At 41.3% G+C, this 18,832-nt stretch overlaps 1 protein-coding gene across 1 annotated transcript in view; it reads left to right on the top strand.

Moving 5' to 3' along the window:
* The window catches only part of GRM7 (glutamate metabotropic receptor 7), a 567,524-nt gene that overhangs the window by 235,720 nt on the left and 312,972 nt on the right, over positions 1 to 18,832 (top strand). The window contains exon 4 of the mRNA XM_027093810.1: positions 12,444 to 12,584. Coding sequence (XP_026949611.1) covers positions 12,444 to 12,584 — 141 coding nt within the window. The remainder of the gene's footprint in view (positions 1 to 12,443; positions 12,585 to 18,832) is intronic.

The following is an 18,832-nucleotide window of genomic DNA, read 5'->3' as shown; positions in this document are numbered from 1 at the left end:
TTTATAATGTAAACAATAAGATTAAGTCAAAAACACTGACCAATCAATAAACAATGTTTTCAACACACCCTACTATTTTTGATTTTCCATAAAGACAATCCCTACCATCTACCACATTTATTTCATGAAAATATTAAACAGATGATATTTAGCAAAAGCACCATATGGTTTTCCTTAGTATTTTCTAAGATACGTTATTGGGCTGAGAGTTCTTTGAGAGCAAAGAATGGTGTTTTTATGTCCAATATGTGAAATCCATGAAAAGCATTTAGGCCAAATCTGTGAGCAGAGTAGTCAACCATTAAGTATGAGATTGTGTTATCATCAATTTATTTAAATGTTCATATCCAAGAATACTATTTTATATATAGTAAATTCCCAGGAATAATTTCTTAAAAATATACAGTCATATCAAGGATGACACATATATTTATCTTACAAAAAGCCAGATCAACATTAGCTTTCTAAAGCACTAACTGTAAAGGAGTTGCAGCCCAGCCTCCTTAGGGCTGATCATCATGACCGACGGTTGATGTCTGCTATGGTTGCAGATGCAGGAAGTGGTGACGTGAGTGTATTTACTATGTCTGTTTTACGTAAAGTCACAAATAATAGATTCATAGATGACATCTGTGAAAATCTGATACGTATGGAAGCAGGAATTAACTTACCTTGGAAGATAACTGCTCTTCTACAAAGTTTTACTACTTGCAAGAGACTGAATATTATATGGAATGGGCATATATTTTGGTGATATATGTTTATAAAATATATGTATACACATATATATGTTTTTATGTATGTATGTGGTTTTATTTATATATATGTTTTATATATATATATAAATAGAAAAAATGGTTGAGCTGAAGTAAAATAAACATCATTCATCCTCCAGTAATAACCAGCTATTGATATTTGATGAGTATTAAATATAAAAACTAGCCATACTATCAAAGTAGTCTTTGCATGTTTTACTATAACGCACTGACTTGAATTCCTGGTTCCTAGGTATTCTCTTAAAACTATACTTTCCTGTCTGTCAAATTCTAATGAGTGCATACTATCTATATCTATATATCTATAATATAGATATTATTTAATCATGTGTTTGGGGCATTTATGATGGTTCGAAGTTTTCATTATTATAAACAGTGCTCAAATCCTCATCTTCCTAACTGCTTTATACATAGTCTATTATAGAATTTATCAACATAACATACATAAAAGTAGAGAGAATCGTATCATAAACTTCCAAGAGCTGATAACCCAGCTTCAAATGCCGTCGATATCCTGCAAATCATGTTTAACTGTCCCCTCTGAACTTTTATTGTGAAGGGACATTTCAGATTGAATTTCAGACGTTATGGCTTCTTACCTAAAGTATTTCAGAATGCATTTCTAATTGATAAGAACACCATAATCACCGTGCTATATAGCACATCTGATAAAATTAATAATTCCTTAATATCACCTTGCCCTTGACACATCTTCTCTAAAAAAAGTACATATACTTCTTCCATTAGGATAAGTATCTTGAAGGAAAATTGCTAGAGCAGAGTTTGCACCGTTTTTATGACTTTTGATATGTAGTACCAGTATCTGTCATGGTCAAGACTGCACAAGTATAGCCTCACAGTTCTGATATTCATTGGTACTGAGGAGGAAAGAAAGATACGGATATTTGGGATATCTTGAAAATAACGTAGTATGGTTGTAGGAAGGAGAAGATGAGGAAGACAGGTGGGGAGGGAGGCAAGAAATTACAGCAATGACAATAAAAACCCGAACCCAAGAGTAACGCTGTAACCTTAGTGACTGGTGCTTCTGAGTCAAGCTCTTTACCAAGGTTCTGTACAGAATATTGAAACAGTGAAGGCAGAGTTTCAATCTGAGCTTCATAATGAGGCTGGGGTAGCAAGGAGCAGAGCAGGAACCTTCCACCACACCCTGACTCACCACCAATTTCACACTCTGCAGGAGCAGCCTGTGACCTCCAGGAGATGGCCTCTTCAAGTCTTACTTCCTAAAGCCCCTACTAGAGGGATGACCTTTTACCCTTCATCTCTACTACCTGTGCGTCCTGAGCCACCCTAAAGCAACAGATGTTCAGGTTATTAAGTTGACATGGCTGCACATGGCATAGGAGAACGATGAGGGGCTTTCAAGTACGGAAGGCAGGTACTTTCTAGTGTCGGGAACTGACACTAAAACTGCAGACCTAGAAAACAAACTTATGGTTACCAAAGAGAAAAGGGAGAAAGGAGGGATGGATTAGGCGTATGAGATGAACAGAAACACACTACTATACATAAAATAGATAAACAACAAGGACCTACTGTATAGCAAAGGGAACCATGTTCAGTAACTTGTAATAACCTCCAATGGAAAAGAATCTGAAAAACTACATATATAATTGAATCACTTTGCTGTACACCCAAAACTAACACAACATTGTAAATCAACTATACTTCAATTTTTTTTTTTAAATCTACATACATTCACAAGAGGAAAGGAACCTACATTTACTCAGCAACTTTAAGTTGTTGGTTTAACCTCAATATTTTTCAACCTTTACATCCATCTCTAAGGAAGGTACTACCATCCTTATTTTATAAATGAGAAAGTGGAGGTGCTACTTTAAGTCTTTTCTGGAATAAGTGAGTGAGTGAATGAATGAATGAAAGAAAAAACTACTAAGTGAAGAAATATACAGTTGAACAACAAAACACAAACAGTAGAAACCTGAGAGATCAGCTTAGCATAAGTTAAAGAAAATAGCTAGTCGGTGGCAGAGCAAGGATTCAAACTTAGGTCTATGTGATTTCCAAGCCAGGATGTTGATAACTGAGTATGTCATGCATAGTCCCTAGTGTTAAAGTTCAAATTATCCTAATTTTCCTCTTCTTGTTCTCTCTTTCTCACCTTGTGTGTGTGTCTGTGTTAATTTTCTATTAACTTAGTTAACATTTAGACTCTTGCTCTGTGCCATGCATTTGTTGTAAACACTGCATTACATCCCCACCTGGAAGCCTGGCATCGATCCTGTGGCACAGATGTTATCATCATCCCCATTTTAAAGATGGAGAAACTTAGACTGGTTAGGTTATCTGCTCAGGGTCGTCTAGCTAGCAAGTAACAAAGTCAGGAATTGAACCCTAGAATTCTAGTTCCAGAGTATGCTTTTAATCTTTTTAACTATTAAACTATCAATTTAATATGTGCTTTTTATACCCATATTCGTTCCCATGTAAGTATATTCAGATTATATAAAGTGCCCCTCTGTTTCCCAGGCAATTTAAAGGAATGAAAGATGGCAGCCCTTCTTGTGTTACATAACATGCAACAGCTCTTTGGAGGCCTTTTGTGGAATAATATTGCAAACATTATTCCCTCCACCTCATCCATAAACACTCCCCATGGGAGTTGTGTTCTTTGTGGGATAATTTCCATTGCAATAATTCTTATTTGTTTTCTCAAAAATAATGGCTGGTTTCCACCACTCTCATCGGTAGATACAGCCAGCAAATTCTGTGGGTGCTTCTGAGAGCCTAAATTTGTCCCAACAGATCAGTAATGATCTTCTTGCCAAACTGATTTACATGTCTCCAACTTCAATTGACTTCAATAAATGTTTACAGAAACTTGAATTGGGAAGGTGGAGATGAGCAGGGCAGAGTCTTTTTCTGCCAGGAACTTAAAGTTTCTGGAGAGAAGCAGACAAAGATCTGACTGTCCACAGCACTGCCCGAGTGCAGGCAGGGCAAGAGCAGAGGATATCTGGGAACACGCCATGTGTATGGGAACCCACTGCAGATATCCTGCAGCAGGAGGCCTCAAAACGAGGGTGAAGGACCCCTAGTTTATACAGCTGTGCAAAAGTCACCCTCTTGTGGAGACCGGACCCCCCACGTTCGCTTACTCTGGTTAAATCCATGCAATTCTTCCCATGTTTCTTGTGGACTAATGCAGTGTTAAATTTATAATTGGGATCCAATTTGACCATTATGCATTTATGTTGGAGGAGGTCCTTCAGAGGATTTGACCTTTGGTTGACCCTCAAGCCGACCCACCATTCTCACAGTGAAAGCCGTTTTCCAGGAAGTGGCCTTTAGAAGGTAAGGTGGTATTGAGACTGTCCGGATGGTATAAAGGCCTCTGTCTCAATTTTTAGGATTCTGGCAGGCAGTTACCCAAGACTAGCCTCATCTGTGAGTTCCCTTGCTTGTTAAACCTGCCGCCTACCAACCTGAAGAGCTCTCTCTCTTTCTTTGGTCTCTCCTTGCCTTCCGTGTATGGGGGCCAGTTATCCAACAGGTTGGTGTTTATTCGATCTTTACTGAAAGGGCAGCGTGTCCCTGGTGATCTGAATTGCTAGCTTTATTCGCTATTCTATGAAATTCTCATGTGCAGTTGGGTCTATTTGTGGACTTTCTGTTTTATTCCAATGGTCTATTGATCTCCTTGGTCTTCTGCCAAATTGATTCTTTTTATTCCTAGAGATTTATAATCTATCGTCACCATATCATACCTGGTAGGATTTGTATTCCTCTTCGTCACCTCCCTTCATCGACATCCCCAAACACTCACATGCAGTTGCTCTTCTTTTTCAGAGTTCTCTTAGTTTTTATATTTTCTCCATATGAATGGTAAAAGCAGCTTGTCTAACTCTAGAAAAAGAAAATACTAATATTTTCTATTAAGATCACAGAAAACTTACAAATTAGCTTCAAGGGAATGGACAAAAGGGGAATTTTAAAATTCTAATGAAGGACAAAAGTCAACCTAATTAAATGGAAAGATACACTTGTCCTTGCATAGGTATTTTTTTGTAGCTATTTTAGTGGTGATAGTCTCTTGTACACATCTTAGAAGTGATTTTGTTTGTGTATACCAAAATAGATGATTTCCCTCAATTTTATATGCTGCCACTTTTCCAACTTTCCTTCCTTTATAATAGCTTTTTCAAAGATATATTCTTAGTGGCCTGAGATAGTATCTCTTATTTCAGGGGAGTTTGTATATCACTGGAGTTGCAGCCAAGGTGTGTTAAAGAGAGGTGCATTTCTTGGTGGTGGAAAGCTTGGTGTCTGCCAGGACAACCACACACATCTTACCAACAAGAAAAGAGGTTCAGGTGGGAACTGTCAGAGGTGGCAGCGGTGGGGGAAGGGTGCTGCGAGAGGAAGAGCTCAGGCCGCTTGAAGGAACACATGTTCTCCAGCACCTGCTGACGGCTGCCACGTGGGGATGGGGTCTATGTTTCCAGACCGTCTATCGTTACAAGGGAAGCCAGAAATCTGGACTTACAAAATAAATCTCCTGATTCTCTAATTAGCTTTTAAAATACTCTGGGGCGAAATAGAGAGGACAAGTCTGTAGGTTAAATACATTCCATAAGCCATCAGTGTGTCACATCTGGGAATCAAATGACGTCATTCGGATGGGAGAAAAGCTAGGAGAAAGGATCTGACATGGGATTTTTGACTTGTCATGGTTGTATTTGTTTCCTGGGGCTGCCATAACAAGTGACCACAAACTTAGTGGCTTAGAACAACAGAACTCTATTCTCTTACAGTTCTGGAGGCTAGATGTCTGAAATGCAGGTGTGGCCAGGACCGTGATTCCTCTGAAGGCTCTGGGAGAGGCTCCTTCCTTGCCTGTTCCAGCTTCAGGTGGCTCCAGGGTTCCCTTGGCTTGTGGCTGCATCACTTCAGTCTCTGCTTCCATCTCTACACGGCCTTCTCCACAGCCCCCTCTCCCTGTGGGTCCCTCCCTCTGTGTGTCTTTTTTAAGTATCCTTGTCATTGGATTTAGGGCCAACACAGATACTCCAGGATGACCTCAATCTTGAGAGCCTTAACTACATTTGCAATATAATTTCTTCTTAGACAGTATCCAAATATTTTCCCAGTGAGGTCATATTCACAAGTTCAGGAGGTTAGGAAATGGACATATCTTCTGGGGGCCACAATTTAACCCACTACCGTGAGTTCTAAAAATAGAAAAGGGAATAAAACAAATGCTTATTTTCAAAATGTATTGTTCTGATTGACCCTCTCAGCAGGAGGGAACGTGAGTTCCTGGCTGATTTTCCTCATCAGTGTCTCCATCTTCCCTCCCCACCCCTCCATCCTCTTGTCTCTTCTCCTCTCTTCTATTTCCTTCCTTCTCTTTCCTCCCTCCTTTTCCCCCTCCCCCCTTCTCGTCCTTTCCCTCTCTCTCTGTCTCTGTCTGTGTTTTTGCCTCTTCTTTTTATTCATCGATTCATTCATCTATTCTATCAGTTTCGCTTCCCTACGATGTGCCAGGAGCTGTGTTTCTGAATCATGAGCACATCTTTCCAGAGGCAGAGGCAGAGCGGGAAGAGCTGAGAGCCTCCCCTTTACAGGCGAGCGCATAGGAAGCCTTGGGTCCTCCCTGCCGTGTAGGCTGACAGGGATACTCTAGCCTGCAGTGCATGACTTCTGCGGATAAGGCAGCAGTCAGGGCCACTGGTCACTTTCTCATGCCTCGTGAAGCTCCATTAGTATGTCAGTCTCCGTTCACCGTAGCCGAGCAGGGCTCTTGACACAGATAGTTTTCCTTTCATACTACGCACCTGGGAGAGCTTTCTTCCTTCTCAGTTGGAAAGGTCACCTCCCAAACATACCGCTCGGGATGAATTACGTGTCTATTGATTTGCACACTCTTGTCTTGACCACAGATTTCAGGAGGAGTTTAAAGGCAACATCCCAGTTAAAAGAACAAAGAACCATATAAATGTCATTTTATAATACTAGCTAAAACCCTGCTCATCATTTCTATGCTGATCTCAGTTTACTTCCAAGAATATAGGAATATTGTTCAACGTGGGATATTTGCTTTAGAATGCCCTGTAGATTAATTTCTGAAATTAAAATCATCGGTCCAACAAAAGGCACAATTTAATACTAAGAATTTCATCAGCTCCACATAAAAGAATGATTTTCTCCCTTAAGGTAATTCTTATTCTGTTTTCTATGAACTGAAACCCTAGTCTTTTAAAACTCAGGTAATTTACCTAATAATAAAGGGATGTGTGTCCAGATCACTTTTCTTCAGAGCTCTCACAGAAATGAGAAGGAAGTATTAATTCACTGTGAAACACGCAGACACACACCCATACGTGCATATATGATTAGAGTTATTCTAAGTTCTGCTTCAATCCCTAACTCTCTGTTGCACCTTGGTGACCGTACAGCTGGTATTAAATAGCCTCGTCCTTAAAAAAAAAAAAAAAAGGCAAAATTGTGAGGCTATAGAAACTGTAATGAACTTGGGAAAAAACAAAAAGACCCAGATCTGACCTTCAGTGGGCCTGACCTCTGTGTTATCAGCTCTCCAGATGATTTCGATACCCACCCAACTGTATGAATCACTGCTCTACATGGGAGCAAACACCAGGGTCTGGAATTAGCCAGACTTGAGCCCAGAATCCTCTCTGAGCCTTAGTTTCTACCTCTAAAGTGTGAATAACTTCAGTACCTACTTCCTAGGGTTTATGTGACACTTAATGAAAAAATATATATATAATGCTTGTTATTTTTCTAATTATAACTATTGGTACAACTTTTTATGTAACCAAATGTAAATCTGTCTGACATCAGGATTTTTAACGACTACTTGGGAGACTAACTTAGTGATATATTTATTCATCCATTGGATAAACGTTTATGCCGTTAGTCTATTAGAGTTTTAGTAGCGATCCTAGATAGCATATACACAGAAGATGGTCCATGTATATGTGTTGATTTTGAGGCCAGTTGTCCTGGGATACTTTGAAATGTGAGAATGACTTAAGTATTCCTAAGGCATAGCTATTCCATCTGAACAAATGTCCAATTTCTGCTCATCCCTACTCCCTATGTTTCCCTTTTTTCATCTGTGTATCTTCTCTCTCCAGGAAGCCCTCTCTGACTCCCTAACACGGTTCTATCCCTGTACCCTTCCTTCATGGAAGCTATCACAGGTGTAATTTTATATTTATTTAAATGATACTTTTTCAAGTCTATCTTCCCCACCAGGCTGGCGGTAAATCCCATAAGGGACAGGTAGGTTTTAATCCCAGGGTTTGTGAGTGCAGAGAATAGTGCCTGTCACAGGGTGGGTGCTCAGTAAATGTTTACTGGCTGAGTATGTTTACTGAAGAACCAACAGTTTATATTTTACTATATCAGGCAGAATGCTGAGTGCTTTACAAATAAGAGTTTGTTTAATCCTTGTAACAAACCTATGAGGTAGGTATTACTATTAACCCCATTTTACAGATGAGGAACCTTGAACTGAATAATGTGCTCAAGTTCATACAGTTCAAACCCCCCATTGTGACATCAATGTGTAGTTCACCACTACGCTATATGGTTTTTCTACTGACAGAAAAAGTGCAGGTCTCCTAGGGGTTGGCAGTTCACATCTCTAGGAAACCACCCAAAAGCCAATGTATGCTATGTTGGTACCTGGCTAAGGGCTCTGAGTTACCCCTCAAGGCCATGGGCCTTCAGAAGAGGTAGTGAAGATGTTACCAAAAGTGGGGTCTGTCTACTCTCTGCTCAAAAGCCAATAAAGAGGCAAGGTTGGTGAACAGGAAAGTTGGCTTTACTCCGGAGGCCAGCAACCAGGGAGAGAGGGCGGACTCGTATCCACAGGCCGATGCCCGGACTGACAGTCAGTGGGCAAGAGCTTTTAACGTGGAGTTTCAGGGGTCACGGCTGGAGGGAGGGGGCTACATGCAGAAACAGCACAGTCAGCTCTGACAGTCGTCTTGAACTTGGTCATGCCATGGTCTGATCCACGTCATCCTGATTGTTTTGAGTACAGTTAATCTTTAGTTCCAGGGTCACTTTGTTCCCATTTCTTTGAGGCCAGTTCTCAGAATGGTGGCAGCTTATGGCATGGCTACAGTCTGGTCATCATGTAGTTAACTTCTTCCACATGGTGGTGGTTTCAGCATCTACAAGACAGCTCACAGGATATGGCTCAGCATATTATCTATAGCCCTTGAGGAGGAACTAGAGGTCCTTGACTTTGCTTAATGACTAAACTATTATTGTTTGTCCTGTTTGACTGCTTTCCTTTGCTTCTGCATTTTCTCACTTCTCTGATTAAACTTATACTTTGGCGAAAGTTTTTGTACAGACCAAAGGCAGGCAGAGGACATGAAGGGAGAAGGACCACAGTGTCCTGCTCCATTTCAAAGACACAGGGTATTTAAGGTTACCTTCTTAGAAGCACTAAAACGTTGCACCAGGATGGAAATTCCTGGGCTGGGGAGCCCAGAGTGATACCAGGAGACAAAGTTGAGGCACACAGCCTTTGAGGCTGCAAAGGAGCCTTGAGAAGCAATGGAGCGAACACACCAGGAAAACTCACCCGCAGGTCACACGGTGCCCTCCGTCTCCCCCTAGCCATCTGCAGGCCACAGGATGCAAGGGAGGGCTCCTGCCATACTGAACACAGTACTAAGCAAAAGTCTCAACTGCAGAAGCAAAGCGAAGACCCTGTCATCTGAACCAGGGCAAAGATTCGAGGCTGAGAAGGTGACAAGGCTGACATTTAACAAATGGGGCTGGAACGGCTTAAATCCCAGCTTCAGAAGCTCAGGATTTGCTTCTCACAATCTGGGCAACAGGAGAATCACCTGGATCTTGTTAAAAACCCAAGATTGGAGAAGTCCAGCTTCTCAAAGCGGGAGCTACATGCACAGCACCTGGGGCTTGTTAAAAAGGGAGCCTCTCTGGTCCCACCCCAAACCTCCACCCCTTCCGACATGCCCGGGGAAGCTGGTCGCTCGTTCCGTGGGAGAGTGAAAGCTGAATTCAGCCTGCAAGTGAGTCCCTGCTGTGAGCTGGAGAAGGAGGCTGGGAGTGAACTGGGTGGGTGAGTAAAAGGATGGAGTTCAGACTAGGAAAGCCTGTTGCTCATCCACGTCCTGTTATAGTGCAGGCTTTCCAGAAATCTGTTGGTTCTCTCTTAGAACAGAGGGAGACGCCTGCTGCCTTCTCTTGCCTATCACCGTGTTAGCAGCTAGCTGCACCCTAGTCCTTCCTTCACCAGCACTTTTTTGCATTTCTAGCAGACACAGGCTGAAGAGAGAGGTGTTTTGAAGTGATGGACTTTTTCAGTGATGAGGTTTCCTCTAAAGATGTCTTCTTCTGAGCTGGGGAATGTATGTATCGGTGGTACAATTTGAGCCATTTTAGTAGTTCCTATTCTGAGTCTGGTTTGAGCTTCAGGCCTGTGGCATGTGGCCAAAGAGTTTATCTCCATTTGTGTTCTCTGGAGGCTGCTTCTTCCTTAAGAGTGTGTTGTTCGGGTGTCTCACAAAGAGGGGCTTAGGGTGCCGTGCTAATGCAGCAGTGTTTCAGTTGTCTGTGGAAAAAACCACCTCAAGTGTTAGTGGTTTAAAAGATGAATCGCCACAGTTCTGCAATCGTGACTGGTCTCAGCTGAGTGGTTCTACTGCCGTCAGCTGGACGGCTGCAAAGTCCACAAAGGCTCTACTGAGAGGGCTGGGGTCTGGCTGGGCTCTTCTCTTTCCACATGATGTCACGTACCCCAGCCACTCGTGCTAGAGCATAGTAGCTGGATTCCAAGGGGAGTCTCTCAAGGACAAGGCACAGTGAGTAAAGGGTTTTCCAGCCTCCGTCTGCATCGCACCTGCCAGTGTCTCATGAACAAAGAGGCAAGCTGCGTAAGAGGGGACCACGCAAGGGCATGAAGCCCAGGAAGCATGGTCCATCAGGGGCCATCAGTGTCACAGTCTACCACTGTTGCCTTTTTTTTTCCCCCTTGCGGGGGTTTGGCAGGGGGATAGATGGAGAGAAAAGTGAAAGTTAACTAGTTACCATTGTGAGTGTGTGTATGTATGTACATGACCAAGCGCATACATGTAGTGTTCCTGGAAACGATGGGGGACTGTCTTTCCCCCAAAGATTTCCCCTTATTGAGGGATTGTTCTTTTACTGATCAGTCATCTGGAGACTGGGTTATGGGAGAACAGTGAGGTGGGCTGGGACTTCCAGCCAGACAGGTGGATCAATCAGTGTTGATATCAGAGTGAGTCAGATGCTGCAACTCGATTACTCTCAAGTCAGCGAAGGCAGCGCGTATGAAAGGACAGTTTCCTGGATACCGGGTCAAGAATCATGTTCTCACAACACCCTAGAAAATAACTAAAAGATGTATAGACTATTCTTTTTATTTTCTCTAAAGTATAATCTCCTGTATAGGTTTCTTTTTTCTTTTTTTTTTCTTTGTCTCATTTACTTATTTCAAGTTTTCCACTTACAGTAGGGCTACTGTATGTTGGGCCATGAATGTAGTAGTGAATAAAATTAAACTGACGTGCTCCACTTGTGAAGTTTAGAGTTGAGAGCTGTTTTTCTCTTGTGGCCTTAAATAAGAGTAACTGAATAATTTACATAATGTGAACGTAAGTCCATCTTCTCCTATGGTTCTTGACCTTAAACTCCATGAGTTTCCAAAGTCTTCCCACTGCCACAAACAAGATGCCATAAGGAAAACAGGTGGTATCATCTTACAGGTAAACGGAAGGAAGATAAGAAAGTTCCAGCGTGTACTTGCTCGTGTTGCCCCGACTTAGTGAGATTAGTGGAGCTGGGATTCAAGGCCAGCCCTTGTGATACCAAATCCAATCTGATTCTCACAGGACCACTGGCCCATTTAAAGCTGCACTATCCTAAAGAGGTAGCTAGAGATTTCCTGGGCACTTGTTCTCTCGAGTCTGCTCATCTAACACTCTTTAGAAAAAGCATTACACTTACGTTGGGGTCAGTTTACCTATGGCCTCTTCAAAAACTTCCATTTGACTCGAAAGTCAGTTCCATAATGGGTCCTTACTAAATGCAAGAGGGTTCTTAGAATGATAATCACAGGTCAGTAACTCACATGCGTAGGGATGCAGAATACGGCATAGTGGTTGACCTTGGGCACTTTATTATGTCTTCTAAGACTCTCTTTTTTCATTGGCAAAATGGAAATGATAGCAACTACCACATAGGCTGTTGAGATGAATGAAAGGATCTACGTAAAGCAGAGAGTCTGGTCCACAGTAAGCACTGAAATGATCACTTATTATCTTGGTGATGATAAAGACCTAGTCTACTCCCTAGAGGTACAAGGGATGTTGTGATCACTGTGTCACTGCTAAGGTCTCTAATGCAGATTTCATTGTGAAAGTTCATTTGTAGGCCACACATCTGCCTGACAGATTGAACTAGGGATTTAGCCATAGGACTTAGCATTAGTATTTTTTTCCTCACTTTTTTTTTTTTTTTTTTTTGATTGACACAAAAGAGCAAGCGTCCAGTCCACTAAAACGAAGAAAAACCATCATTGGTATTTTTATTTCCAAATGTCCCGGCCGTGCCCCGCAAGCAGTAACCTTTCCGTTTAACTCTGTTTAGGGTTTGATGCCTACTTTACATCCCGCACGCTTGAAAACAACAGAAGAAACGTATGGTTTGCCGAATACTGGGAGGAAAACTTCAACTGCAAGTTGACAATTAGTGGGTCAAAGAAAGAAGACACAGATCGCAAGTGCACAGGTAATTTCATTCTCACTGTCCTTCTCCTGTTACTCTGCGTGGCCAGCATTGTGATGTCTGCAGAGCTGACAGAAGGAAGCTTGGCTGCAGACGAATTGAAAAAGTAAATTGAATTTTACTAGATTGCTCAGAAAGTGGAACAGGAACGTAAGACTTGAGCGGCAAGAGCAGTACAGACAAGAGTGGATTCTTTTCTGCCTGTCCGTCTAGCAGTAATTGACATTTTCTTTGATGCTTTGAGTTCAGAAGAGGTCATGTTGCCTTGAATGCTGTCGCTGGTAAATATTAGTTCATGTTGTAGCCAGGAGTATAAAGTCATTTTCACATAGACCAAAGTCTCTCACAAATTCCATACCAGCATCAGATTTAACTATCAGCAGAGAAATGACCAAAAATGTGAAAACAATATATTTGATTAAGGAAAGAAAGTACTTGGGGTTAGAGTAATGACAATTCCAATGTTCTGTAACATCTTGTGGGAAAACCCGAACGAACTTTTTGGCTAACCCTGTGTGGGTGTAGGTGTTTGTGTGTGTATACACACATATATATATGCAGTAATCAGAAGGTGACATCACATGTTTATTCACTGATTGGTTCACAAATATATATTGAGCGATTCCTTTCTGCTAAGCACTGTGCTAGGTACCGCTGATCTGGTGGTGAGCAAACCAGGTAATGCCACTGCTTTCACGCTGCTTAGAGTGTAGTGAGAAAAAAATCAACCTTATTCCAGCGACCTTGCTATGAATACATAATTATAAATTGCAGTAAATGTTCTGAGTGAGGCAACGGCGTATAATCAAGGAATTTTACTCATGTTAAAGGCGGAAGCACTCTCAAAAGGTGAGTAGACGTTGGCTGGTTGGGGAAGGGGAAGACCAGATTGGAGAATTTCTGGTGCAGGAAGAGCACAGCACAGGGCTCGAAGCAGGAAAGCGATGGTGCCTCTTAGGATGTGAAAAGCAGAAAAACATGCAGTACAGTGAATAGGATAAATGTGTGAGCCGAGGCTGCAGGTGTAGAGATACAAGGAATAAGCCATGCTGGGATGTATGTGGATTTTGGTCTTTATCCTGTGGATACTGGAAGTTGTGGGAGGTCTTACACAAGGGTGTGATGTGTTCTACCATCACCTAGCCCTCTATTAATTAGCATTCCCCAATTTTATGCTTCAGTAGCCTTCAACATTTGTAATGATGCCCTTGAGGTATGACAAACCCTAAAATGTCTTTAGTGTGATCAAGAAAGAGACGTTCGTATTGTATACACTCATGTGTAGTTTTTCTTTGCAATGTGGGCCTTCGAATATTGGCCATTCAGATACTGTAGATTCCCCCATTCAGTAAACATCTGTTAATGAAGAATAATGCATGTAGAACGTGGTACTAAAACAGCACGAATGGTGCAAGGATGCTGAAGTTTAGGCCTTTTCCTCAAGGAGTTTTCTTTTTGTGAAAAAGGAGAGGTAACATATCAACAGAGACATGAGTAACAATAATGGTACAAAATCAATATGATGCACGGTTGGATGCCTAACTCAGTTAACTAGAGTATCAGATTAGCCACATTCTCTAGCCCGTAGTGTATAGCAACAGTGTTTTCAGTAATAGGATCCTTACAGTGTTGGGGGAAAATTAAGTCAATGTTGACTAGACCTATAGGTGACACCAAGCTTTCAAGTAGAAGTTGAAAAATTAGCTTGACATCTGGGTAATTTGTCTATATGACGGGGACATGCAAACGTACTACAAGTACCTCAGCGATTGGTGACAGTTTTTTGGCTCTTTCTGACATTTGATGTTTTGTAGAGTCTGAAAGGTGGAATGAATTGTCTGACGGCCGTTAGGATCGTTCTGTCTAAGGCTCATCTCCAGTCTTCGTATATACTCTAACGAGGCTGTTTTACCTGTAGTCACATTTTAGTGCTGATTATCAAGAATGTGGGTTTATAAAAACGTATAAACTCATTATCCAAGCCACTACCTTCAAAAAATGGAAACAGAAGTGTTGATGTTTTCGTATCATGCTTCCTCCATGTGAGAGACCTATGATCCCACCTGGTAAATTAGCTGAGGCCCCTCTCCCTTTCCTTACTTACCACTTCCCTTGTGGTAAGAGGTGCCGTACTGAGTGGACGTCGATATTACTACTATCATTGTGTCTTTTGTTCTTCCTGTTAATGGATATAAGAACGTGGATGGTCTGTGTTTGTTATTCTTCCTCGTACTTTCTCTTTTCCAAATTCAACTAAACTTGTACTTGCTTTGGAAGTATTCCCAGAGTACTATTTTTAAAATCTTGACATTTAGGTATACCTCAACTTGGAAGTGGAAAAGTGGGAGAAAAGACATAGTAAGATTTGCTAGACCACAGGGAAAGAAAAAACGGAGAGAAATGACATATTAAACTGTATTAATGAGAAACTTGCAGTGAGAAGTTGTTTTAATGAAAGAGAAGAATGGATGAGAGAAGAAAGCCATTGATAGGCTTAAGGGTGTGGGTGATGTAAGGGAAAGCTTGGTACCCAGATTTTGAAACACTAAAAGAACGGGCACATTGGAAAGAAGCAACCAGATGAGGAGGTAGGCTAAGTAGTCTGGCATTGCCGATCGTGGAGTCTGGCATCGCAGAGTGCAGTTAGTAGATGTGTTGATCTCAGGGCTGCAGAAAACAGCCCGCTTCACAGACCTCTCTCTGTGACTGGTCTCTGCTAAAGAACAAGAAAGTCTTAAAATATTCATTCCTAGGATTTGGACACACACTAAAATGCAGGCATTTTTTTTCTGGGATATATAGCCTCTTCAGCCATCATGAGCTACTTACTATATATTAGCTCCAAGTAGTCTTGGATCATTCAAGATTCGAGGTCAAGATCATTGAATCAATCATCTGGTCAGACAAGTTTTGAACATGAGTCGTGGGACCCATCACTATTTGGAGAGAGCACATTCCTGGCGTCAGGGGAAAACAGTGAGTTCTAAAAACCCAAGATGGTAAAAAAAAAAAGTCATGAAAGGAAGAATAATTGTCAAACAAAAATTATTATTAAACATGAAATAAACTGCATATGCTTTATAATTTAACATTGGGCTACATGTGCATGGATTCTTACCTGAACAACCATGGAATCCTTATTCCTATGAATTATCCATATGCATTTAAAATCTCCTGCAAACAAGGAAAGCTACCACATACTTCAGTGTTTTAAGAACATCCCAACTTTCCTTGATACCCAATTCCAAGGTCTCTCAACCTTGAGAGCTAGACATTCTTCATCCTACTTTCCCTGGTGGTTTATCTCAGTTGTCATTGATATAAATTAAGACTCGCCAGGGACCCATCCTGCTCATGGGTTATCTTGGCTGCCATCCTCCAAGGAGTCACGTAGTCGAGCAAGTTTATTGGTGGTGTAAGTTTTCACAGAAAACACAAACTCTATCTGAAAGGTACTAATGCCATTCATGCTACTTCATGGTAGAGCTATATTTTCTAATGGAGATAGTGGTAACTACACACACATTAAGCATTTTTAGATAGCTCATCATAGATTATTTGTTGCTCATGGGAAGAAAAATCAGACGTGATTTTTCTTTCAGGTTGAATTTATGCTCCCCTACCCTCCCCACCCCACTGGGTAAGTGTGTTCACCCTTAACACTTGCCAGTAGATTTCTGACACAGAGACCAGTTTAGCCTATGATCTCTTTGGGAAAAATATGTTTTTGTGGAGTTACCGAGGTCAAGAGAAGAAGGAAAATAAATAGGTGAAGTTATGTCTCTGCAAAAGAGATTGAGGCCATCTTGGTGTCAGGAAAATACTCTGCCAAAGTGTGTGCAAAACCAGAGGTTTTGGCATGAAAGAGGACTAGCATTGTGTTCCAGGGCTATCTCTGAATACCCCTGTGAGAGACAGTATTTAATCTCTCAAAGCCTTTCCTCATCTTTGATATGGGAATAATAAAAGTTTAATTGCATCCAAAGTTGTTGTGGGAATTAAATGAGAGCACTCAAGAAGAGGATCTAGAAGCTCTTTGGTGGGGGGCTAAGGGCGGACTCTGGGAGGGCTCATGCCCAGGAGTACTTCCCAGAACTTCTGCTGCCAGTGTCCTTGTCCCCACCATAAGCCACAGCCGCCACCCCTACTCTCTCTGCAGGAGACTAGCAGCTGTGTGGCTGACAGGGTATTGTTGCTCCAGCCAGGTGGCAGGCCTGAGCCTCTGAGGTGGGAGAGCCGAGTTCAGGACATTGGTCCACTGGACACCTCTCAGCTCCAAGTAATAGCAAATGGCAAAAGCTCTCCCAGAGATCTCTTTCTCAATGCTAAGACCCAGTTCCACTCAGCAAACAGCAAGCTACAGTACTGGACACCCCATGCCAAACAACTAACAAGACAGGAAGACAACCCCACCCATTAGCAGAGAGGCTGCCTAAAAACATAATAAGGTCACAGATGCCCCAAAACACACCACCAGACGCGGTCCTGCCCACCAGACAAGACAAGATCCAGACTCATCCACCAGAAAACAGGCACCAGTCTCCTCGACCAAGAAGCCTACACAGCCCACTGAACCAACCTTAGCTGCTGTGGTCAGACAGCAAAAACAACGGGAACTATGAACGTGCAGCCTGCGAAAAGGAGACCCCAAGCACAGTAAGTTAAGCAAAATGAGAAGACAGAGAAATACTCAGCAGATGAAGGAGCAAGGTAAAAACCCACCAGACCAAGCAAATGAAGAGAAAATAGGCAGTCCACCTGAAAAAGAATTGAGAGTAATGATAGTAAAGATGATCCAAAATCTTGGAAATCGAGTGGAGAAAATACAAGAAACGTTTAACAAGGACTTAGACGAACTAGGGAGCAAACAAACAATGATGAACAGCACAATAAATGAAATTTAAAATTCTCTAGAAGGAATCAATAGCAGAATAACTGAGGCAGAAAAACGGATAGGTGACCTGGAAGATAAAATAGTGGAAATAACTACTACAGAGTAGAATAAAGAAGAAAGAATGAAAAGAATTGAGGACGGTCTCAGAGACCTCTGGGCCAACATTAAACACACCAACTTTCGAATTATAGGGGTCCCAGAAGAAGAAGAGAAAAAGAAAGGGTCTAAGAAAATATTGGAAGAGATTATAGTTGAAAACTTCCCTAATATGGGAAAGGAAATAGTTAATCAATTCCAGGAAGCACAGAGAGTCCCATACAGGATAAATCCAAGGAGAAATACACCAAGAAACATATTAATCAGACTGTCAGAAATTAAATACAAAGAAAAAATACTGAAAGCAGCAAGGGAAAACCAACAAATAACATACAAGGGAATCCCCATAAGGTTAACAGATGATCTTTCAGCAGAAACTCTGTAAGCCAAAAGGGAGTGGCAGGACATATTTAAAGTGATGAAAGGGAAAAACCTACAACCAAGATTACTCTACCCAGCAAGATTTAACAGAGAAATTAAAACCTCTAGAGACAATCAAAAGCTAAGAGAATTTAGCACCACCAAACCAAATTTTCAAAAAATACTAAAAGAACTTCTCTAGGCAGGAAGCAGAAGAGAAGGAAAAGACGTACAATAACAAACCCAAAACAATTAAGAAAATGGTAATAGGAACATACATATTGATAATTACCTAAAATGTAAATGGATTAAATTCAGCCAGACAGACTGGCTGAATGGATACCAAAACAAGACCTGTATATATGCTGTCCACAAGAGACCCACTTCAGACCTAGGGACACATACAGACTGAAAGTGAGGGGATGGAAAAAGATATTCCATGCAAATGGAAATCAAAAGGAAGCTGGAGTAGCAATTCTCTGTCAGACAAAATAGACTTTAAAATAAAGACTATTACAAGAGACAAAAAAGGACCCTACATAAAGATCAAGGGATCAATCCAAGAAGAAATTACAATTGTAAATATTTATGCAACCAACATAGGAGCACCTCAATACATAAGGCAAATGTTAACAGCCATGAAAGGGGAAATTGACAGTAACACAATCGTAGTAGGGGACTTTAACACCCCACTTTCACCAATGGACAGATCAACAAAATGAAAACAAGCAAGGAAACACAAGCTTTAAATGACACGTTAAGTAGCATGGACTTAATTGATATTTAAAAGACATCCCATCGAAAAACAACAGAATACACTTTCCTCTCAAATGCTCATGGAACATTCTCCAGGATAGATCATATCTTGGGTCACAAATCAAGCCTTGGTAAATGTAAGAAA

The sequence above is a fragment of the Aethalodelphis obliquidens genome, unplaced genomic scaffold (assembly GCF_003676395.1).
Source record: "Aethalodelphis obliquidens isolate GAN/ISIS:26980383/991018 unplaced genomic scaffold, ASM367639v1 scaffold86, whole genome shotgun sequence".
NCBI classification, from domain to species: Eukaryota; Metazoa; Chordata; class Mammalia; order Artiodactyla; family Delphinidae; genus Aethalodelphis; species Aethalodelphis obliquidens.
The sequence above is the reverse complement of the archived record's forward strand: the minus strand, read 5'-3'. Positions and strand labels throughout refer to the sequence as shown.